This window comes from Malaya genurostris, chromosome 1 (assembly GCF_030247185.1).
Source record: "Malaya genurostris strain Urasoe2022 chromosome 1, Malgen_1.1, whole genome shotgun sequence".
Classification (NCBI taxonomy): Eukaryota; Metazoa; Arthropoda; class Insecta; order Diptera; family Culicidae; genus Malaya; species Malaya genurostris.
The window spans coordinates 74,338,084-74,363,304 of NC_080570.1; the positions used below are offsets into that span (position 1 = coordinate 74,338,084).

The window sequence follows — 25,221 nt, forward strand, 5'->3', positions numbered from 1 at the left end:
TTTTAAAAAAAGTTTCCGACAATTCGATCCGGATTCGACCTTCAGTTCCAGGATTACAACGTGATAAGTGAGAAGTGTTCTATTTCATGAGTATTTTTTCACAAGTGATGGCAAAACGAGGTGCACATTTTTATAAAACTTCCTGCTAAATTCATCTAGTTAGCAGATCTTGTTAGTAGTTGGATATGTAAACCTACTTTTGGATTACTAGTCGACGGTTTTCGGTTCCGAAAACATGACAATATTGAAGAAACATACTTACTTCAATTTCTCAGCAACGGTTAAACCGATTTTCATTAATACTGATTAAAATTGAAGCTCACATTGTCTGAAAAGGTACTGTGCAACTTCATCCAGATCCGACTTCCGGTTCCGGAATTATAGGGCGATGAGTGTCGAAACTTTCAAACAGTCAAACAAAATGACGATGCAAAATCGGTACGCAAACCGGCACACAGCGGATACAGAAAACAAAACCGCCTTTGCGAACGAAGTACACAGTGGGCTTTTTTCAAATTCGTATAGCGTGAATGGATCAGGATCAGAACTAATTGGGTCAAGTGGCACGTTTCCCTACTTATTTGGAGATTTGTGCCTTTGTATAGCGTGAATGGACGAACGAAAACTTACAACGTTTTCAAAACATAACCGAATTCACCGGATATCACAGTCAAATGATTATATTGATAATAATAACAAAAATAAAAATTCAATCACAAAGCATGTTTCATTATGCTACCCACCCGAAAATTCTAGAGATTGGTAATTACACACCTGAAATTTCGTGCGGCCATCAATAGTAATATTAAAAATAAGAATATCTGTTTTGCAACACGGAATATTAAATAAAATCGTTTAATCCTATACTATGTACTATTTAAATAAGATTTCCATTATAATTGAGGAATAGTTCTAAATTGTAGGGGCAAAATAAAATTCTCCGCCCCCATCGTTGGCTGCCGTGAGCAAAAAAAAACTGAGCTCCATCTCCGAAAAGATGACTTGGACGAACAAAAAAAGAAGGAATCGTGTTTCGTGCTAGTGTTAGTGTCATCGTTGATATACATTTCTCATATTTTCAAACAAATGAACCTAAATTTATTTCATTGTTTTAAATAACAAATTTGAATTAGTTTATTACAACTCTTCATACTGGAGTCTCGTATTTCACTATATGTACAAAATGTAGTTTCAAATGGAAGGTATTCTTTTCCGATATGGGAACGAAAAGTTACTGTAACTGTGGCCGAACAGTTTGTTTACTAAAACGAGCTTGAGTCTTTGCTAAGAAATGTTTCAGCGCTTATTTCTTGCATTCAACTTCGATACAAATAAAGTGTTTGCTGGAATAGAATGTTTTTGAAATATTGCAAGGGTTGGTTGCAAGTTTTTTAATTACTTGCAAGCTTTTGTTCATTTTCATTTTTCACGACTGTCTTTTGTTACTATTCAATTATAAATAATATTCCGATATATTCAAATTATAATTAGATATCACTTTTCTTGTAGTTACATAATGCTACTTAATAAATACTATTACTCATTTATCCATATCATCAAAATACGTTCTTTCGTCTCAAGCCTAGAGGTGCGCTTTTTGACAGAAAAGCAGATTGTTCACTGGCCAAATTTTATCAAACAATATTAACAATAAAATTTTTGGATCAAGATTTACACATTAATTATGTTAAAAGCTTTTTACAATTAGAATAAATTATTTGTTTTATTCGTCCTACTTACAAAAACTAAACATCTCCGCGGGTAAAAAGTAATAAACTTAACCACTGTCTCTTGTCAAGATTGGCTGTCATTAAATATCAAGGAGCGTTTCACAAACATTCCGAAGGTTGCTAAGCAAATACAATTACTTTACCATCCCGCTGGCACATTGGGCGGCGTTGAGAGGGTATGAACACTTCCATATTGTCTCGATCGTTCGTGTATAATTTAGGATTATCTCACACTCTATCGCGCTTTTGTAATGGTTTTTCGGGAACAAATGGAATCGTTTTGTTGCGTAAACAGTAATATACAAAATGTACAATATGGAACCAACTTCTTTATCGAATAGAGATTTCGATCTTCTGCTAATGATACAGCCAGTTTACTGGTATTAAGTAGTCTTTGATCGCATACAATGATTTGGCGTACCAATGTATGCCTTCATGTCGAGGCAAACTCAAACTATTACTCTGACTGCTAGAGTAAAATAGATTCATAATTTTAGTAACCGTTCGATACGGCATAAAACTGAGATGCGCTATCGTTTGGCTATCTATGAGTGCGTAGCAGGAGGCGGCAATTGAATCAACTACAACGGTGCCCTCTCGGGTCAGAGGTGCGTAGACGCCGAGAGATAATTTTGACGATATTCGGAGTACTCTTCGGGGTTCCAAGTTATTGTTAATGTTGACCAGAATGAAATCGCCTTCCTGGATTCGATCAGCAAACAGGTATCTGACTTCGGTAATTCCTTTTTGCCACACCATTACTAGATGCGCCGGCGTCACTGTCAGTTGAGCACCACCATCAGCTTCAATGTGCACAAATTCACGACTCTGGTGAGTGTCCCGATCCATAAACATCATCACTTCACTGAAAACGGTGTTCCCTGAACTATCGACACTGAGTACCTTTTCTCCAATCTTAAGTTCGCTGAGTTTTCGCTTTTCGCCATTGGCTGTTTGTACTGTGCCATCTCCGGTGAAACATCCACTAGCATGATTTGATTGCGACGAATCTGCAAAGAATAGAAAAATAGTAAATATCAAAAATTTGTACCAAAATGAACGCATTGAGAAACTATAGGAATACAGCCCAAACAGATACCCACAAAGTAGCACAATAGTCTGATGGAATACATCAAAGAGAAAATAGCAAGAAAAGGTACCGCGGCGCCATGCTGTGGTTTACATTTTTACTATCTATTGATTTATTACAGCCTCCTTTAGCCGCACTGTTTTTCTCCTTTCCTCATAGCATCCCGACTGGAGAGTCAAATGTTCTTTTTCTTGCCCATGTGTACGGATAAACGTAACAAGATTCAATTATCTGCGTGGGCTGCTCATCTTTTTTTCGGCCTGATTACTATCTCCTTTCCTCTAATACTTCGGCTTTATTGCGGGAAAAATGTTTGGCTTTTTGAGGTTACATGAATGCAGCCAGAAAGGAAAATAAACTGTATCAATGGCAATGACAAGTAACAATAGCCGATCGGTAACAAAAGAAGAAGGAAAGAGGATCCGACAGATTTTTGCCGGATCCTGCGTGAGGTCTTCTCGATCAAGGGAGGAAACACCGAAAGTTTGCACTTCGGGTGCGTGTGTGGCGTAGAATGATGGTTATCTATGATATCGATCTAGTTGCGCATTTCTGCGGTGATATTCGAAATATTTATGAAAGGAAGAACATTTCACCAACGCTTTTGGTCTAGTAAGTTTGTAGTGTGCAACTCGAAGGGCAATTAAAATACATAAATAGGCTATGCTTATCGGTTTTGTCCATTGTGTTGTTTTGTTATATTTTGTGCGGACCTTTTTTTTCTATATTATAAATATTTTCTGTTTTTGTTTGGTCTTTCCGGTCTAATCTTTGACATGTTTGCCAACTGGCCTGTCATAGCAAGGTAATTAATGATTTCCAAACCATAAATTGTATTGCAATTTGTTGTGTTATTTATTTGGTTTAAGCTTGTAATTATTGTTTGATCAAATCCGCAATAAAGAAAAAAAATCAGTTGTGGCATTCGTATTAGTTAAGTAACAGTTTGCACACACAAGTGTGATATTAGAAGTGTTCCCAGGGCGTAAGATTGACCGGTAGAGATTACAATACGTCATATTACGTATTCAATCACTGAGTGAAAATCTTCAACATTTTTGATGGTGGTCCAAGACCAACAATTTTATCTTTTGTGTAGCTAAGGAGACTAGTGAAGAGAATCAAAACTACATCATGGATAACTAATTGATTGAACAATTGGTCAATTGCATGTGTATAGTCAACTTACTTGCAGTTCACAACACTGTTTTATTGATCATTCATTTTAATTGATTGTTTTAAATGAAGGAACCAAATGTTTGTATTATTTAAAATTAAGGAATTTGCTTCAAAAATTTGAGTACTCGAGACCGAAATATTTTAGCATATAAAATGGGTTATTTTTACAGATGATTCAACGATTTTTCGAAACCTCAAACAAAAAAATAACATGGAAAACTTTTTCGAAAATTTCAGTTTTTTTATCAGCTGCAGGAATTTGAGTACTATCAAAAACAGTCCTACATCAAAATCGCGTGTGCGTTATATCTAAACTATCCATAGATGATTCCTACAAACGTTCTCATGGTCAATGAAAACACGATTCAACATATTTTTGAATGCGAATATGCATTAGCTATATCGCTTCTTTTATGTTGTATCTAGTAATGTCACCAATTTTTTTTAGAACTATATAGAAATAAAGCTATACATCGGTTTCATAGTTATTTTTAAGTTTTCCTGAATCACAGAGTAAATCTCTCACAGTTTTTCTTTCTAAATTAACTTCTATTGCAACTTTTATGCCAATTCAATCGCAATCCGATCAGCACTTACATAGCTAAAAACAAAGTTCCTGATAATCCATTTGGCTAAGCAACTTCCACCCAAAAATAAGAGAAATCCCACATAATTCTGTCAAAAAATTAATTTCCTAATAATATTATCTCTCAGTAGGTTATTGGCTTTATCTTCGCCATGTCGTCGGCGTGTTCGACCGATTCTGGGAATTAGAAAAGGATTGTCGAAAAAACAAGGATTATGTTTGCTTAGCTCTCGTAACTTGCACTCTTTGACTCGGGACTGATTTTTTCCGCCAGAAGAAGATTTGTTCAGGTGTTTGCCATTATAATGCCTGGCTAACAACATCAAGGATCATGGAAAACCGTACTAAAACGAATCAGAAAAATAAGCAAACTACAAATATTAAAAGTAGATTTCCGAGCCCCTTTTTCCTCTCGGTTTTCTTCGTTATGCCTCTCGTGCTGATTCTACAGGCTATAATGTTTCAAAATGCCAACTCATGTGGTTTCTCACTTCCCGAACCGTTCTCACCACTAAGTTTTAGCAGCGGCAGCAGCTCAAACAGTGCAGTCCAAACGAATACGAAGTGAAGGCAAAATTTTCGGAGGTGTTCTGTTATGGTACTCAATAAAATAAACGGCCCGTCCTCAGATATGTGGTTGAATCGCCGTTGGATGCTATTACTGGGGCTGCTGTTGCCAATCCTGTTGCCGCTGGTTGGTTGTGCACAGCAGTTTCAAAGCACAGAGTGGCATCCTGCCAGGAAAACCAGTTTCTTGGTGAACTCTTTTGCTTTAGCTTCGGGGTCTTTACGGCGATGAGCGATCGAAGATAAATGGACGATTCGAAAGCTCGCTGAGTCTCCCCAAAAAGCACATATGAATGAATTTTTGATTGTCGATAACCAGTTTCTTCGCGATGTGATAATAATCTGTCGATTTGCTTCAATATTTATAAGGGGAAAATGCAAATCAGTTGTTGTTGTTGTTCCTGTGATGCTTATAGTGGGCCACGGGTCGGCATGTAAAATGGCGGTCGATAAAAGGCGTTTCATTCATTTTTGTTATTCCTGTGATCTAGTCCACAGAAATATATTTTTGCGTAGGATGCACAATGATACGACTAACACCTTATATATTGGACACATGAGTTTGAATTATTTGTCGCTTGTTTAAAAGCGCATAAGGACTTCTGTTTGGTAGCCATATCTTCTTATTTCAAAAGAGTTCTTTGACGATTGTGATTTCTATTCTACCTAAAGTTTAGAGTGAGGGTGGGTACAGCGTTATGGGTAAGACTTGAGTTTGATTCTCATAGCCGCGCGTTGGATTATAAGATTATCAGGCCAGTTAGGTATGAACATGAGGAGGATAGAAAAGTTTTCATAATCCATCTTAATTAGGCTCAATTGGATTATGAGAATTACAGTAATGAAATTCTTTCTGTTAATTTATAGTTTATTCCTTGTATATTCACTATTGATTAAAGTAGTCCATTTAGTGATGAAAAAGATTTCTTATATTATTTGCCTAATGCTAAAAACAGAGCCAACGAACAATGTATAAAGTGTCATTCGTATCTCAACATTGTTCGTCTGCTGATAGCTTATTAAATCGCTACAAAAATAAACAATATCAGTTGTCATCCTGTGCAGAAAATTTCATGTTTCTGCACTGTCGGTATTGTCAGCAAAAGGAACCGCATATCATTGTTTGTATTATTGTATGTCTACAAGTGTAAATAAACACTTATCGGGATCATTGCTGTGACTCTTCGGCATTCGTTGAAGAGGTTAACAGCAGATTGTCAATTTCATCGATTGTAATAGTTTTTTTTTTCTACATGGTGACTTCGAAAGCGATGAACTCAACGAATCTTGTCCGAATGGTTGAAAAGGAAAAATTGAAGTTTCTCACCGAGGCTTGCTGGTGGGAGCAGCAAAGAATTTACGCTTGTTTGCTGTTTTGTTATTGTTATAAATTCACAACAAATAAATCTCGACATTTAGCGGGTTTAGTATGAATGATTTCTGACTTGATCCTGCGGCACTCGTCCAACAACTGTAAGAAGATGAATGGAACGATAGCACATAAACGATTGCGTGCCACGACACCGAACACCCCGGTAAATTGCATTCTCACGATATCAAAATTGAATTTATTTAACTCGTTCTGCTGTGTGCGTCGTTGCTTTTTTCTTGCTATTACGGCTCAACCCAACACGCTGCACGGTGTCGTGTCAGTTTGTAACAAGCATGATTAAAGGTTTATAAATGAGATACTCTTTTAAGGAGATTCTCCTTCTTTCACTTCTCCATCAACCAGTCTAAATGCCGCCGTTTGGATTTGCTGCCGCAGGTACTGGTATCACCTTTTTCGCTTAAGTCGCTAAGAATGATAATCAATCAAACGAGGTGCCGCCGCCATTGCATCATGCCAAAAGCAGCCATCGAAATCGAATGGAGACTTTTAGTAGTAAAGGTATACACCATCGGGGAGGTTATGGACATGAACCTGTAGACTGATTGATAGAGAGATTGATGATTTTTGGGTAACAAATAATCACACTTGTATATTTCAGGTAGTACTTCATGGATGGGATAAAGCTGATCTCCATCTACATATCAGTCGATTTGTATGGACACGGAACGACATCAAAGGCGTATTTTATTTTAACTTCAATAAAATCCCAACCTTATGTGCCTGACTCATTCTGAGCTATGTTACGTCGCTTACGCATGGAGTTGCGCTCCCGAAGATGACGAAGCATGGGTCAGAGCATGCCGCCGCCGCCGCCATTTTATTGATTGAAATTCTTTTGCGCTTCTCTACTGTTGTAGTCTTTTTTGCTGCTGATATGTTCCGACGTTGTTACCGCTGTCTACTGCTGCCGTCCGTTTTGTTTTTCTTGTTGGTGCTTCTTGAACAAGCCAACGCGAGTAAAATGTTAAAGAAGAGGATAAAAGATGTTCATCACATGACTCTACGGATGAAGAAAAGGGACGGACTATGCAATACATTCAGTCGGGTTTGCCCAATCTTTTGGGCGGCTTCGAACAGAGGAAACTGCATACAAGAGGAAAATGTTTCTCAGGTGAGCAACTGCGCCATGCATGTACCCTATACTAGGTTTGCGGTTTCTACTTTTGAGGAAGTGCCAATGGAAAAGGAATACTGAACATAACGTTTTTTAGGATATCGGTCACTTACGTTCACACGGGTATCGACATGCAACGAGGTTTTCCGATTACATAGTTCAAAGTTCATAGGTGTATCCGCTAGTTCTAGTTTTGTAAGCAAGTTTATTATCGAGTAGGATGATCGCGTCTGCATTCATGTTTGTTTTACTCAACGATATCTTTAAAGTTATTTGAAAATAGTTTTCATTCATTTGCGTATCCACAAATGAAGGAAATGGAATGGAGTAGTTGCCTTTGAATGTTTAACTCACCCAAACACAAGTGCATGCACCTTATATTCCTTTGTATTGCAACAAAAATGTGGTTTTCTTCACAATATCTGAGAAATTTTCAAGTTCACAAATCGTTCAAATTTAGGTCATCGTGAACTTTCAACGTTTCTTGTGAACTTTCTCGCTGGTTGAAAATACAAATTCCCGTTGGAAATGCGTAGCAAGTGTAGTACCCAATAGAAATTATCAATGAACATTTCATAAAAAAAACCTAATTACTATAATTATTCGTGTTTTCATTTAGTGTGTAATCCATGAAAGGAAACCATCCCTGACGGATGGATGCTTTGATGTACATGAGAAGGTTAGCTCATTCACTCGTGTAAGCTTGGACAATACAGTCGCATGTACGAATTAGATAAATAAAAAAAAAAACAAAATGGAGACCGATCAAGAAAATGATTACGACACACAGTCACTTTGTAGCAGAATACTTTGATTAACATGAAAATCTATCGAAAGCGAGTCAATTCTAGTTTTATTCGCGTCAATCCGTGCAAGTCTCTGGCATTTCATATTAAATAAAAGAAGCAGCGCTTTCTAGAAATGGGGCATCTTTAGCTCAAAACACTTAAACAGAATAAAAATTGGAGTAGGTAATGCCAGATAAATAACCGCGAGATTGACGTAGGACTGCACTCGAGATGTGTATCTTAGAAAAAATGAAATTTACGCTTGACGTAAATTCAAGCATACCGTAGTTTCTTCAGTGATGACACAATATTACATCTACTAACATATAAAAACAAATTTAGCGTCTGTATCGATGTAAGTTTCAGCTAAATTAACTGTGAAGTTAATGATATGATTTATCTTTACATATTTTGAATTGTGAATGTAAGTGAATCGCGACGCTCCTTTTATGTGCATCTATTAAGATGTAAATTTTTCTAATTGTGTAGATATTAATTTATGTGATACTGTTTGATTGTTCAAGATGTTATAGTACTGAAAAGGACGATTGCGTTTGTATTACGTTTGTATTCTAGGGAGTAAAACGGCAGTTTAACACAGTTTTCTAAACAAATTGTTTTCGTCACTTTCGTGAAGAGGACCGTTATTGGCTTTGAAGCTCTGGAAAAGATTACTTAGTTACGGATGATTACATTTGTATTCTAGGAATTATGTTGCCATTCCAAGTCATTTTTATGTTTGAGCCTTGACCTAGAAGAAATCATTACATAAATATAATCGTAACACAAGTTGTACAGTCGCTCATATATTACAATTTTTCATACATCAAATTCAGCCAAATTGTGGAACTCTCTACGATATTAAGCACTGTTCGGAACATTTTTCTTGAACGCGATGCAGCCAAACTTTAGCTCTATTTGCGTTAGTTTGGTGCAAATTTTGCTCAGCGAAAAGTGCACAAAGCTAATCAAATTATCCTAGACTTGCTCTAAACTGACGGTAAAAACCTTCGATTTACAAAGAAACAGTCTTAATTGTTCTTTAGATAACATTTAGAGCCATTAGAACAGCTGATTTTGTATAATATTTCCCATCGTTGTCCACTTTTCGTTTTCTTTTTCTCCAATTCAAATGACCAGCAGCTGGAAAACATAATCGCTCATGTTTGAAGCTAAACTGGCCTTGCGAACGGCCCGCAACACATCTGCTCACAGTGCCGATTGATTCCAAACTGAATCAATTTTATTAGGAATTAATTTATACGTGATTTCGTTTGTAGCTTTTTCACAAATGGGCGGTCCCAGCGGCCACTAAAATAGCAACATAGAGAATTTTTTATGACGATCGAAATATGAAAATCATTTCGGATTCATTTCTGGCATTCAGAAGGACCAAGTTGTGGAATTCTCTTCGATATTAAACATTGTTCGGAACATAATTCTGCAGCCAAATGCTAGCTAGCTTTACAAAGCTAATTGAATTATGCTAGATTAGCACTAAACTGATGATTTTTATCTTCGATTTGCAAAGAAGCAACCTCAATAGTTTTTTAGATAATATTTGGATTTCGTTTTCTTTTTCTCCAACGCAAACGACCAGCAGCTATATGACACAATCGCTTTAAAAAATCCATACAATCATCTGAGCAAAAATGCTGGCGATGCTTCAGCTATTATCACACTCAATCAGATTGTCCCGCTAAAGACAAAGCCTGCAGAAATTGCGGTCGTATGGGCCATTTCCAAAGAGCGTGCCGGTCCAAAGCAGCCGCCCCATCATCGTCAAATCAATTGTTGCCCGCAACACCGACTGAATCGCAACGAATCTCAGCTGTAGAAGAGGCTGAAAGTGTACAACCAGTTCACGATCCAAAACATCGCGATTATTCGAAAGAGAGTGATATTCTTGTTGTGCCAATTAGAGACTTTCTTAAAGGGGTTCCGTCCGACCAAGGCTCCTACTGGGTCGCTACCATTGAAAATGGAGCGGATGGGCTGATCTTATGTGAAGTTGCCGGCATGAAATGTCAATTTCTGATCGATTCGGGTGCACAGGTAAACACGCTTACGGAGGATCTCTTCAAAATGTTAATTGCTGATAAAAACTATAGGGAAAACGTGTACAATATTCAAGATGGTTCTAACTGTTCGGTTAGAGCATATGCAGCTACCGTAAACATGACAGTGCTAGCCACTTTTGAAGCAACTTTGTTCGTCAGTGATGACAGACCTGTATACATAGAAAAGTTCTATGTTGTGAAAGAATTTCGTTCGCTATTGAGTAGAGCTACATCTAATAGGTATTTTATCCTAATGCTGGGTCTTAGCGTCCCAGTAAATTCTACAATTTGTATGGATAGTATAGCTATGATTACAGGAGTTCAGAATAAGTCTTACGTAGATTCTATCACTAAGTCAGAAGTTTTTCCGAAGTTCAATGTACCCCCTGTTAGAATTTCATACAACAAGGATGAAGTTCCATGTAGAAATATTTTTGTCAATGTTCCTCATGCTCTGAAACCATTGGTGGAACAAAGACTAAAGCAATTGGCAGAAACAGGAATAATTGAAAGTGTTGATAGCGACATGGATACATCATTCTGTTCTTCCATGCTGGTCGTAGCAAAAGGAAAAAATGACATCCGGTTGGTTATCGATTTGCGGGGACCAAATCGATATATAAACAGAACACCCTTTCCGATGCCAACATTAGAAAAAATCTTAGTTGAACTCAATGGCGCGACCTGGTTCTCTACTATAGATCTATCTAACGCTTTCTTTCACATCGAGCTACATAAGGATTCCAGACACTTAACAAATTTCTTTACGGAATTCGGCATGTACAGATTTGTCAGATTGCCATTTGGTCTTTGCAATGCTCCAGATATCTTCCAGGAGACCCTGCAAAGGCAGATACTGGGTGATTGCAAAGGTGTAAAAAATTACCTGGATGATATTTTAGTTTTCGGATCTACAAAAGAAGAGCATGATGCCAACTTAGAGATGGTTATGATTCGTTTGCGGGAGCATAACGTAAAGCTTAATGAATCGAAGTGTATTTTCGGTAAGGGAGAGGTTAAGTTTGTTGGTTTTATTTTAACGAGTGATGGATGGAAGATGGAAGAGGAAAAAATTAGCGCAATTAAAAATTTTCGACATCCAGCCAGCTGTTCGGAGGTAAAGAGTTTTCTGGGATTGGTGACTTTTGCCGATAAATTTATACTAAACCGCGCAAATAAAACTGAACGGCTTCGTAGTCTAGCAAATGCAGACCAGTTTTACTGGACACAAAAAGAGGAGGATGAGTTCAATTCATTAAGATGTGAGGCATTAAGGACAATTAAAAAATTGGGTTACTACAAAACTACAGATAAGACTGAATTGTTTGTTGATGCATCACCTATAGGTCTAGGAGCTGTCTTAGTACAGTATGATGAATCTGGAGCTGCTCGTATAATTGCGTGTGCGTCTAAAGTGCTTACGTTAACTGAAAAAAAGTATCCTCATTCACATAAGGAAGCTTTGGCGGTCGTTTGGGGTGTGGAAAGGTTCTCATTTTACTTGTTGAGCAGATCGTGCCCTAGCACAAAATTTGGCTAACCCCTAAATGACCATACCTGCATCGGCCAGAAATAGTCGAAAACACGTTTTCGTTCGGCACGTCAGAAAAGACATTGCACTTCGTTGCAAAACAAAAAGTGTTCTGTAAATAGCAGAAACTTTACGTCTGCTTAGCGGTTCAAATTGAACTGCCGAGTTTAGCACTAAGCAGTTCAATTTGAACTGCTCTGCACTGATGAGTCAAAGACGAAACGTAAAAATAATGGAGATCTTTTGTAGTTCGGACTGATGCAGAAGCGAATGAGTACATATTTAATTCTTATCATCGCCTAGGCAAACGAGCCATTTCTCGAGCAGAGGCGTGGGCACTTCGCTTACAGCCGTATGATTTTGTAATGAGGCGAGTGCCAGGTGAGCAGAATATTGCTGATGCTCTATCGCGGTTAATCAAGGAAACACAAACACCTCCACCGTTTGAAGAGGAGGATGAGAATCATTTTCTGTTTGCTCTAGATGTAGGATGTATGGACATCTCATGGGAAGAAATAGAACGCCACTCTGATGACGATGAAGAACTCCAACAGGTTCGAAGAGCTATAGCGTGTGGTCATTGGCCTGTCGAACTAAGTAGATTTGAAGTACAAAAAGACAATCTTCATGTACTAGGATCTCTTGTTTTCAAAAACGATAAGTCAATACTACCAATCGGATTACGACTAAAAGTGATGCAGTTAGCTCATTCCGGTCATGTGGGAGAATCAGCAATGAAAAGAATTCTTCGTGAGTTTTTCTGGTGGCCAAGAATGGCTTCAGATGCTATAAGATTTGTCAAACAATGTAAGACTTGTGCTATGTTATGCAGAAAGAATCCTCCAGTTCCACTGTCGAGTCGTGAATTGCCAGATGGACCGTGGCAAATAATACAGATTGATTTTCTTTCCATTCCTGCATATGGTACAGGACACTTCCTTGTTGTAGTAGATACGTATTCTAGGTACCTGTCAGTAGTACAAATGAGGCTGACAGACGCGGAAAGTACCAATGCTGCTCTATGTGAAGTGTTTAAAACCTGGGGATGTCCGAAAATTATTCAAAGCGACAATGGATCCCCTTTTCAAAGTCAAACCTTTATAAAGTTTTGGGAAGATAAAGGAGTGCGAGTTAGAAAATCCATTCCTCTCTGCCCACAAACGAATGGATTGGTGGAACGACACAATCAAGGAATAATAAAAACTATTGCTGGATCAAAGATTGACGGCACAAACTGGAGAGTGGTCCTACAGCGCTATGTACACCACCATAACACGATAATACCTCATTCTAGGCTGCTTGTCACCCCTTTTGAGTTAATGACAGGATGGAAGTTTCGTGGTACGTTTCCAAGTCTCTGGGACGGTACTTATAATGAATTGGACAGGATTGATATAAAAGAGAGTGATGCTCAATCTAAATTGTTAAGCAAAAAACATGCAGATTCAACCAGAGCAGCAAAGAATTCCAATATTAGGGTTGGTGATAAAGTGCTAATTTTGCAGCAAAAGCGTAACAAGGTCGATTCAAATTTTTCCTCAGAGCAATATACCGTCGTTTCAAGAACCGGAGCAAAAATCGTGGTAATAAGCGGCAACGGGGTACAATACACACGAAATGTAAACGACGTTAAAAAGGTCCCAGATTTGCTTCTGATATTATTGATTCAGCAAGAATTACCGATACAGTTCAAAGTCAGAAACCTGACTTGTGTTCATCAGATACGCCGGATGAGAATCCAAAATCACAAACCAAAGCCCTTCGACGTAGAGATAAAATCAAGAAACCATCTAAGTTTGACGATAAATTTGTTTATTTTGTTTTTAATTAGAGTAGAGGACGAGGATAATGTAGTACCCAATAGAAATTATCAATGAACATTTCATAAAAAAAACCTAATTACTATAATTATTCGTGTTTTCATTTAGTGTGTAATCCATGAAAGGAAACCATCCCTGACGGATGGATGCTTTGATGTACATGAGAAGGTTAGCTCATTCACTCGTGTAAGCTTGGACAATACAGTCGCATGTACGAATTAGATAAATAAAAAAAAAAACAAAATGGAGACCGATCAAGAAAATGATTACGACAGCAAGAAGTGCATTTCAATTTATTTTTTATTTATATTCTTGACCTCCTGCAATTTTAATTATGATCTGTTCATCGCAACTATATCATTCATATGATATACTAAAGCCATTAGTTAGAATGAGATCTGCTATCTCTCGTTAGCGCATTGATTAAGAGAAGATTGGCAGACAATTCGCCCGGGTTGACGGTTCAATGCATAGGGTGCTGGTCCTACAAGCCAGTTGCAGTATGTTCAAGCCCTAACCTGAAAGGATTCTTAACGTCAGTGAAAACGTTGCACTAGCCATGTAATGATTTTGTACGCTATGAATCGGCTGCGAAGTCTGTTGAAACAGAGAGGCCAAATTTCAAAAAAAGGAATGTAACGCCAAGACTTTGCTTTTGGCCGAGAATTCGTGAATTTGCCTCGAATTTTTGCGTCGCTAAAACAGCAGTATTGTACGTTTATCGACTTATTTTTTACGGTGACAAACCATAATCTGGTTTTAACTCTAGAACGCTTTCGCAACTTCAAATTTCCGTTATTTCGTTACGATTTACTGTAGCCGTAAAATTTTTTTACTATAATTCAATCTGATGTTTAGTTTTTCGTTTACACTAGTGCATTATTTGTATTTAACTTAACGGGTTGAGCTATGACCGTTTGAAGTTTGTCTGGGGTACAAATGAACCCACGAGAGCGTTTACGTTAATGTTTTGTTGAGAGCAAAAAATACGGAAATTTGATTGTAAGAGTTTTTTGGAATACAAATGAAATACGATCGAAAAAACAATACGTCGTTATTGAGAATAAAGTTAAGAGAGAAAAATGTAAAGAATATTGAAAGTTACAATATTGTTGAATAATAACATTGTTTATCTTGTATGTAGAACTAGCCATTCGATAACAGTTATAGAAGAGTAGTGAAGAGTAGTGACATACACGAGTGAAGCGATACATGTGTTTATGATTTCTTGGATAAAAGAGCTTATTCGCAAACCACCCACACATAATTAACAATAACTTAATCTATATATAGTGTTAATAAATACTTGAACTTGATGCTCACAAATACATAGGAATAAATAAATGTTTCGAATGGTTTGGAAAACATTTGCCGTGTGTCAAATAAATAATTTCCAAACCTTAACAATGCCAAATCAATTTAAAAAAAAAATGGGTTGGAAAATGCTGGATTTACAGCAAAACGAGGGTAGAAAGAAAATTTCGATGTAATTTAGGACAAAAAAATTTTATATACTTGTTTTACGTTTTGTCTTTGACTCATCAGTGCGTAGTAGTTCAAAGACGACACGTAAAACAAGTACCTTATGATAAAAAAGAACCACTAAACCGCACAACAATCGAACCGAGTGGCGCTTCGAAGGCGAGCCGAAACCATCCATTATAAAAATCGCCACACGAAAATTTTTCAACTTCTTTGTATAGACGCCAAACAAAAACTAATCGTACGATATGCGTCAAAATTTGACAGAATGTGTATAAAAGTGTTACCAACGTTAAGAGAATAAAAGTTCACCGATTGGACAAGCGCGGGAATTTTTAAATGAAAATTCCGGTTCTTTTTTGATCATAAGGTATGTACATGGTTATGTGCACCGAGCATAAATTTTGGTGTAAATGTGCAAGATTTTTTGGCGATTACGTATAGAAAAAGTCACGACAGCGTTCTAGGATTAACAATAATAATGCATTAAATTTCGCAACCGTGTATATTTGACATTTTTACAAATTTAGATCCATATGAAAGTTATTATATTGACCATCAAACAGTATGACAAAAGAGCAATAAAAAACGCACTATGGGTGAGGGTTTCCATATTCCAGGATAGCATAATGGAAGAGAAATTCCACGGAATGAACAAAATTCATTGTGAATACCGTGAATCTTTGAGGAACAATTTCGCAAGTTCACTAGTTCACTAGTTCTCAATTTGTCGTTTTAGTGTTTTGCCAAACAAAATTGTTGATTCCTTCATATGTAAACAAAAAATAATAATGAGTGTTTAGCAAAGTATGAAGTTATCTCAATAGTAGAGACGCCATAATATTCCATCAACGAATTGTGATAAAATCGGATACAATATCTTTGCTTCGGTTCCAAGAAGCAATACCGTAGAAAGAATACTTCGACAATTGTGCAATACTGCTGTTACAGCGACGCACAAGCTCGAAGCGAATTCGCCTATTTCCATCTAACCCTTAAAGTCAATCTATCGAACAGAGACAGCAGATCTCAGTTTTTTTTGTTTCAATTGTAGAGGTTTTAACCTTAAGGTCATTCGCCTCTTCGGGTCAGAAAAACTTTCTGATCCTATGTGCGGGGTTGGGAATCGAACCTAGGCGGATTACGTGAAAGGCATCGACTTACCCATCACGCTATACCCGTCCCCTTTATCTAATAGTTTTCGCATATTAGATGACTACTGAAGCAGAGATGAAGGTTGGGTAATGTTACCGTACTTGTTATATCACTGTTCCGAAAGTCAGTTGATGAATAAATAATTCTTATGTTTATTAAAATCTGTTGGGTAAATCAACACATAATGGATTTGACTTACAACAATGAGAAAATATGTATAAGAGTACTGTTTGGACAACAAGTTTATATGAATTAAGATCAGTTTCGCACGAGTTCAAAATTCGCACGATTTTTGGTTCTTCAGCATTTGCTGTAAAGCCTGCGGGTATTTTTCTCTCACTGTCATTATCATCATCACACTTTTCGTGCATGTTTAACCTTTTTCGTCCATTCGTCTGCACATGGATGCAATTTTTTATTTTTTCTGTTCGCTGGTTTGCAACTTGCAATCATTTGCATGTTTGCGATCAAGATCTGGTTTGTGTTTCGCTTTTCTACTTTCCTTGCAACACCTTAGTGTTCGTTGAAAATGAAGGATATTTAACGTGCGGCGTGTAATGATCCAACAAAAAAGGAGTTTTTGTTGCTTCTGGATAACTCAAGAAGTATTTAATAGTAGGACCGGTAGCTCTTATCAGCCTTTCGGTATTTCTTCTCGGGTGTGAATCGGTTAATGTACTTATTAAATCATTAAACGATGTGAGTTTTCGTCGTAATTCGAGGTACACTTAGGAGTTCCTATGGCTGTTTGAAAATTAAACAAGTTTGCGAGAAGTATAGCACTATTCAATATTGTAATGCACTAGTTTTAACTATTAAAATTCAAAGAAACGCTCATGATATTTCAATTATTGCTCAATTAAAATGAATCTAGAAGGATCTACTGTTTTCGTTCCAACTTATACATTAACACCAAACCCAAAAGACACTTTGAATCCATACAAAATTTGTCGATATCTAGTAATGTGTGCGAAAAATTAAAAGTTTCCTTACAAAAAGGATGTAGATGACTAAACTATCGTGAAACAAATAATTTTGAGTAATATGAACAATATCAGGTAATCAAGTTTTTGGTAAATGTCGGATACAATATCGGTTTTCTGAGGGTATGAGAAATTCACAAAAGCAATCAAGACTCTTATGATTATAACTGCTATTCCAGATTTTGCTAGGAGGAAGATATGCATGCAGTCTGTACGAGGCTGAAGACATGTACTGTATTCAAGAATGTGTGTGACAACAGTTTCGACAGAAGAATACATTCCGACAATTTTATCAAACTGAAAAGCAAATGTGAAGTCACTTTTAACATTGAAAAATGATATATCTGAATGGAACTGTATCATGTAGGAGTACGTGTATGTCGGCAAAATAAAAATATCCGATTTCAATCTGTTTCAGGGATTGGTGAGATCGGAAAAAGATCACTGAAGGGGGTGGGTAGTGTTACAACACCGGCGCTTACGTACTGTGGTTAGCTCTTTTGCTTGACGAAGTTGAAATGTGCTAAATTTTGAACTTACCTGACTTGACGGAGCAGTGTATGTGACTGCGGCTTTCGTAGAATACCCAATCGAAGCCTGCTTCGACGGCGAGCCGCGCCAGCATTCCAATTTTGGAACGATCCTTATCCGATGTCATAATATCTACTGCCCGACCCTCGTAGTGTAGAGATTCTCGGGCGTGCATGTGATCTTCATCCCACCCTTCGGTGACCATCAGTCGTAGTCCGGGCCATTGGTTCATGACCGATACTGCTAAGATGTTGAGCTTTTCTTTGCAACGCTGCAAGCAGAATTAAAACATATGCATGTTAGAAATTAAATCACGTTTCCGTTGATTAGATTAAATTATAATGACGATAATCATTTGTCAACATGGTAATTGTCATAAATTAATACATAGCGATACCTGTTGGTGTTATGAACATAGGGTGAAAGGAATTGAAACAGTTAGTTAGCCCGGGAATTTGTAACGTGCAAGAAACTATACAGAGTAACTTTACTTCAACATAGTTGCGAATGCACTTGTAATATGGCTTGACAAGCGCGTTAGGAAAAAAACAAGGTAATAAATAAGTGAAGATATCATTAAAATTGCTCATTAAAGGCGTATCCCATGTTCAAGTAGTTCTGTGGCACTCTGTATTAGACCACCTGGTATAAAGAATTAAATGATCGATTTATGATTTGTCCCACTACTAATTTAAACCTAGAAGCAATAGCATAGAGATGAAATAGCTATGGTTTCAATGCGTGAGTCTAAAAATGATACACTTTGCCAATGCAATGACATGGGCTCAACTCAATTTCAAGCTTTTGCACCTATCTGATGCATGGAATGACAGCCGCGGCGAGAAAAGAGTATGATAAAAACCTCCTTTGCATTTAATGATGGCTCCACTCGCTGACTGGCAGTTGATTAACGAGGTGCGTGTAGCTATAAAAATAAATATTAATCTTTTTTGCACCCGACCATGGCCACATTGACGACTTGGTGTCGCTGAACGTGCAGGGGCCACTTTCAGCATTGAAACAGCAGCAGAAGCTCAATCGCCACCGGCTGCTAATTTTCACCTTCTTCTTGTCAGCCAGCCAGTCGTCGTGAAGGTGCGAAGAGGAAATTGACAGCGCTCGAATGGAGCTAAATAACTGTCGAATTAAACAGCGACAATAACGGTTCCGTCGTTGTTAGTGCAAGGAGTTGAAAGCTACTACGTAGTCAGTGGGATGTTTGTCTGCGTTTTTCGTCTCCTGAGCGACAACGGCAACAACCAAAATGTTTCAGACGCGGATGACTCCACCTATGAGAGCGCGAAGAAGTGTGAAGGCGTGGCTTAAGTCATTAAAATTATTTTCATTTCGTGTATGTCTGCTGCATCCTATAATTTTGGTGCTCTTTCTCTCAACAGGAAGTACCAGCTAGATGAATACTATAGTGCAATATAAATCAATTGGCAGGTGAAACAGTGTTTTCAACTGTTTTCATAATTGAAAGAAAACAGTTCAAAATACTGCATGAATGCTTCGGAACTTGGTATGATTTCCGAGCGTTTTTTTTTCAGATTAGCCAAAACGTACAAGTGAACGGAGTATGTGGGATCAGAGCAGTTTATTCCAACTATGTCCAATTTGCCACCCTTGTTCGTCTTTTTTCCCAATTCCTTGGACTAAGGCTAAAAAATAAAATCAAAATTTATGTTTATTTTCATGGTCGTTCCAGTCGAACGAACTTTCGAAATCGAAGAGCAACAACACAACTAGTTTCAGAGGTAGGAAGGCAGATTCATCTCCTCACAACAACACAGTTAATCCGGTAAACATTTCGTCACAGATGTCATATTAGATTTAAATGTTTTCACGGCTGTCAATTGGGTTGGGTGTCTGATGAAACGCTTCTTTCGTTTTTCACCCGCCCGTCGTGGTTGGCAGCTATTTAGTCACCACCCTGGAGCGGTGTCCTCGAAGCGAGACAAATGCGAGGTCAGAGCGAAGAGGTAACCTGGACTCAAAAAGTAATCGATTTTCGAGACTTGTCCCATTCTCCAGCAGTTTGCCATCCGTTTCTGTCATCGTTTCTCTGGCCGTCTCAGCTTTCGTTTTTTCTTGTGTTGGTTTCCTGGAATTTGTAGTCTTGGTAGCATTTGTCTTGTCTTGAAAACCTTTCTAACCGATCTTTGGTCGTGTTGCGTGCTGTTTGTTTTAAGGGTACCATGGAATCGATTCTCCCCGGCCTCCCTTCTGAAAGCCGGAAGAATTTGTTACGGCGTCTAAATATTTGGACGTTATAAGGTTTAAACTTCTCGCTTTGAACTTCTTTCATAGCGTTGCTCCCTTCCTGCTATAAGCATTTTTTATTGACTGCGTTCGTTTGACCATCTGGGATATTCCTTGTTTTGATGTGTGCCGTATTACTTTAGTATACTGCACTTCGGTCAGGATATTAGATTGAGTCAATTTTTCCAGCAGAAGTGAGTTTCAACATGTTATATAGACAATTATGTGAACAGTATGGATGCGCGAACTAAGCAATTTATAGCAAATTTGATCTATGAATTTGGCATGAACGATTTCTAAAACAAAATAAATCGCTTATTTCAGATCTTTTTCGAATAGCTATTTTGAATGTAATATGAATTTTGATATTAAAATCTTAAAAAGTACAAAACCAATGTCGTTAAAAATGTGCTATCCAATGCAAATTATTATTTTGAAATTCTTCTCAATTCGTTGTTTACCTTTAAAGAGAAAAAACGACATCAATGGTCGTGAAGCGACAAGCCTTCGATAGAATTTTGTTTTCAACTCAGCTCACATTAAAAACAGCAAAATGAAAATTGTTGAAATCCTACAACAAACACAATAATTTCTCCGGGGATAAAATGCCGGTAGGTAAGGTAGGTAACTGTGTCATCAATTGTTGTTCTAATTGAATGTGTCGTGGTGCAAAAAATGAATCATTTCTCCCAAAGGTACATACCTCACCGGTATTCGAAACAATGCAAAAGATTTATGTTTGCAAACATCAATGAGGCATGCGAATTTTTACCTTCTCTTGCTATTGTGGCTATTAGAAACCATCAGCTGCTACCGGTTGCGTTCCCCTGAGAGTCAGGGATTAACTTTTGAAGCAATAAAAGAGGAAACATTCAATAGGCTGTGATACTTCCCTACACACTCGAGTAGCTTGCAGGTAATTCGATGCAGAATATGTAGCAACAAATATTCAGTATTCCGAAAACAATGTTCATTCAACTATGTGCCAGCTATGGTTAGTTTTAAAGGTGCAAATCTAACCGCTACATTGTCTCAAATATGTTTGTCTAAATTTTGTTCTCGCCCCCTTTTACTGATTTTGAATGGATATAAAAAAATGGCTGGTTATTCTTGTTATTTTGTATATAATTATAAAACAACAGCAAATTTACACTATTTTGTTAATTTCCTCTCTTGTTTGATGCGCGTATTGCGTGTTTAATTATGTTTGCCTAGTCGTTTGGATCCACAAAAGGCCTGTCATCAATGGTCTGCATAGAAACCGACTGTTTGTAGTATTGTTTAGCATCTTGCGCGGGAGAGCGGCCAATCCTCAGCGGTGAGACAGGGAGTAGGATACGGTCACTTTCTTTGATTCTTTGTACGGTTCGGTATCTAAATAATTTGTTCCAAAAGGGCAGTGGATTACTCAGATATCACCTTGCCGGAGTTTCGTGGAAGTTTCACTTGAGAAACGGATGTAAACGAGGAATGAACCAACAAAACTCGTACGGCAATGCTAAGAAGCTAAATCGCAATGCCGGTGGCATGTTTAGTGTTTGTCTTTGAGTATCCTTGAATGATTAGAAGGATTAGTTGGTCCCGACTAGGGAAGCCACCGTGTTACAATAATTTTATAATTAAGAAGGCTTCAGATACGTGAACAATTTGTGTTTGCATACAGAATTAGGGGCTGGGAGCGCATTAAATAATGTGCCAACTTACTCGACTTTTTTTTATTATGTTTAGCAGTAGTTGAATACAAAAAATCAAACTTAAAAAAAAGATGTTCACCGGAACTCGGTGTATGGAATACTTACAAAAAAAAAACAAAAAACAAATCAACAAACACAGATAACACAATTCATGAAACATTACCAGATGATTTAGCTTTAGTTTTATACATTGATGATTTTATAACTTAGTTATTTCATGTTCAATTGAACAAGCTGAAAATTCCATTCAACTAATAATTATTGAAACAACGAGTTGAAGAATCACTAGTTCATCAGACGAATCGGAAAATATCCTCCAGGTTGATCAAGATTTGAAAATATCTACATCGACGCACGCATGACTATTGGATCTATGTCGGTGACACTTCTATTTCCGTGTGCGCGTAAAATTTTCCACACATTCGAGATGATAAATTGCCTTAACTGAAATCATTTGTCAAGCTCACAATAAGGACGAAGGGTAAACGGGAGATAAATATTAAATTACAACGCATTAATATAATTCACTTGTTTTGTCATTTCAAGTTCATGAGGACGATCAGTAGATTTTGAGGGCAAGAAACAGTGTGGGATACCACAATCGTACGCGACCACTTTCAGTTAGTGGGCCGTGTTATTTATGTTAAACAGGCTCCTGGTACAATAAGTTGTGTCATCGAGCTCTATTCAGCTGCTGGTCGACCGGTCGTCGTTGTCGGAGGCTGTTCAACAATACACCTCAGAGGTGTGATTAATAACCCGCCTGTGAATCCAGTCAGGAGTAACACTGGCGAGTGTCAAAGAAGGGCTGCACGGGCTGGAACGTGTAGATTGAAAAAATGTGATTAAAATGTAATCTTGCCTTAATAATATGCAACCGTTTGCCTGGTTTGCTTGTTCCGTTGACGAGACGAGAAAGTGGATAAGGTAGTCCATAGGAAATCTTCTTGTATAGAGTAACAGTACACATAATGCTATTGAAGATTATAATCGCTACCCGACGAAGGAAAATCAATCAGAGACGGCACAGGAATTGACGGACGAGGCGGTAAAAGCGGATCAGGTTTCAATTGTGCAGTGCTGAGCAGCTATTATAAATGTGCCATAACACAAGAGGCAATCAACTCACTCAACGGGCTACTCTTCGACTGAGCGGTGCGTGAGAGTTACCGGATGATCGATGGCAGGTGATACGAATCAGTTGCCGTGTCTCGGAAGCCACGGCGAACGGGAATCGAACTAAATGCTACCAACAGGATAAAGGGGTTACAAAGGATCACATGCTTCAAGTTGATTGAGGAAGGTTAGTTATCAGATAGTTTAATTACGGGAATCCTTAAGAGTGTGTACCGTACGTCAAGAGCCGACGCTCCCATGTGTTCATTTGAAGAGTTTTTTTTTGGAGATCAATATCCATCTAGCCAAAAGAGTATCCGGAGTTTGTAATTAGATACTGGATCAACCTACCGCCAGGTTGAAGTTGTGCCGGGATTTTGTGTGGGATCACGCTGGGCAAGAGAACTTTTCAATAAACAACGAGTAGATCATTCCCTACGTATACCGCATTGACTGGAAGTATCGAATATACGGCGAAGAATGCGACACATTTTGTGGTTGATTTTTCGGAAGGGCAAGAGTGGAATTTCATCGATAACCTTCGATGAACCTCGTTCGCTGTTGGGAAAATATAATGATTTGGTATGAATTTTGGTTTGTATAGGTAACAAATAAATTGACTAGTCGCGAATGTCGTATAGCTATGATACAAACTACAGGCAGTCGACATTCACTCGAATGGTATTTATGCGTCACGGGAGATGTCGAGAGGCTACGTATATGCTTTATGTCGTTATAAACGACCATAAACAAGTGGTTAAACGCACCGTTTGATGGTTATACATTAATCGTATATTACTGTACGTCTTATAGAGTGGTGATCGGGCACCATACCGTGCAAATAATTGCACGGGCCAGATCGCGAATGGTGATTTCATTTATTTATGGCAACAACCAACGGGTTAACTGTATGACAGGTAGTTTGTTATATGTCTGTGCTTGTGTCATACAGCAAAAATTATGGTTGATAATAGCAACGCAAATACTTCAGTGCGATGTCCTACGCATCGCTAGGACATCGCATCAGAACGAGCGAAGAATAATTACAGTTTGACATTTAATACACGAATAAAACAAATTGATAGATTTTGAAACAACATCCTGTTACTGTTGACTCCTATATGCAAAGATAACCAAATGAATTTAAATTTAGTTATTTCGACTAACGCTTTTGTTTGTTAAAATCATACACTTGTGTTTGTTTTTAAGAATAAAATGATTTCTTTCAAACTAACTTGCAAGGTAATTCTTGATACTATTTTCATTTCCATTTATATTCGTCGCTAGACAAAAACCCTGGTATTTCAATTAGTATCCAATGATTCGGTGCTTCATCAGTCCAATCAAGATAGATATTCTGCATCAAATATATGGACTATGTAATATTATGCGATTTTAAATAAAATAAGAAATAAATCCAATATGGTTCATTTAACCCGTAAACTTAGTTGTATTATTAAACAAACAACATCATAGAAAATTAGTTTATCTGAACAAAAATCAGTCGGAACAAATATTTGTTTCATATGATTAGACTAAAATTTTGATTCAAATCAAACCGAGAACAGTATTTATGTTGAAGCTAGAAATCATCATAAATCTTATTTAAAAATATACTAACAGTTTCGTTATTTTAAGCATGCTCCACTATTCGGCGTGTATTACGTTTAATAAACACCTGCATTACAGATCATCGTTGAAATAACAATATCATAACATTATTTAGATTGAGATAAGAGTTAAAATATCAATAATCATAACAAAGTCTGCATGAGAACATATCAACAAAATATAAAATTCTGTCATTGTAAATTCAAAGCAAGAACAAAGTATTTATAGAATATGATTTTTTCAGTTATTTGATATTCTACTATTCAGAATAGAATATGCTTATGATATACATTTATCTTATCTGATTCTAATGCAGTTTATTCAATTGTTTAAAAAAAAATGAAATAAATCAGAAATAAAGTGTTTCTAAATTTATCTGTTTGTTTCAATGTAGCACTGCAATTGCCAGAGCCTGTGCTTTTTGGAATCTACATATATTTTCCACCAATATCGAAGCCTCGATTTCATTCGGATTTGTTGTTCTTCAAGTTTTAATCAAGCCTTTCATATATCGTTGCATAGCATATCT

At 37.4% G+C, this 25,221-nt stretch overlaps 1 protein-coding gene across 1 annotated transcript in view; it reads right to left on the reverse strand.

Annotated features, from left to right (window-relative positions):
• Positions 1-1,152: 1,152 nt before the first annotated feature.
• LOC131440498 (protein hedgehog) overlaps positions 1,153-25,221 on the reverse strand; it is a 34,102-nt gene continuing 10,033 nt past the window's right edge. The window contains exons 2-3 of the mRNA XM_058611818.1: positions 18,019-18,280; positions 1,153-2,740 (exon numbers count right to left, since the gene is read on the reverse strand). Coding sequence (XP_058467801.1) covers positions 2,088-2,740; positions 18,019-18,280 — 915 coding nt within the window. The 3' untranslated portion in view covers positions 1,153-2,087. The remainder of the gene's footprint in view (positions 2,741-18,018; positions 18,281-25,221) is intronic.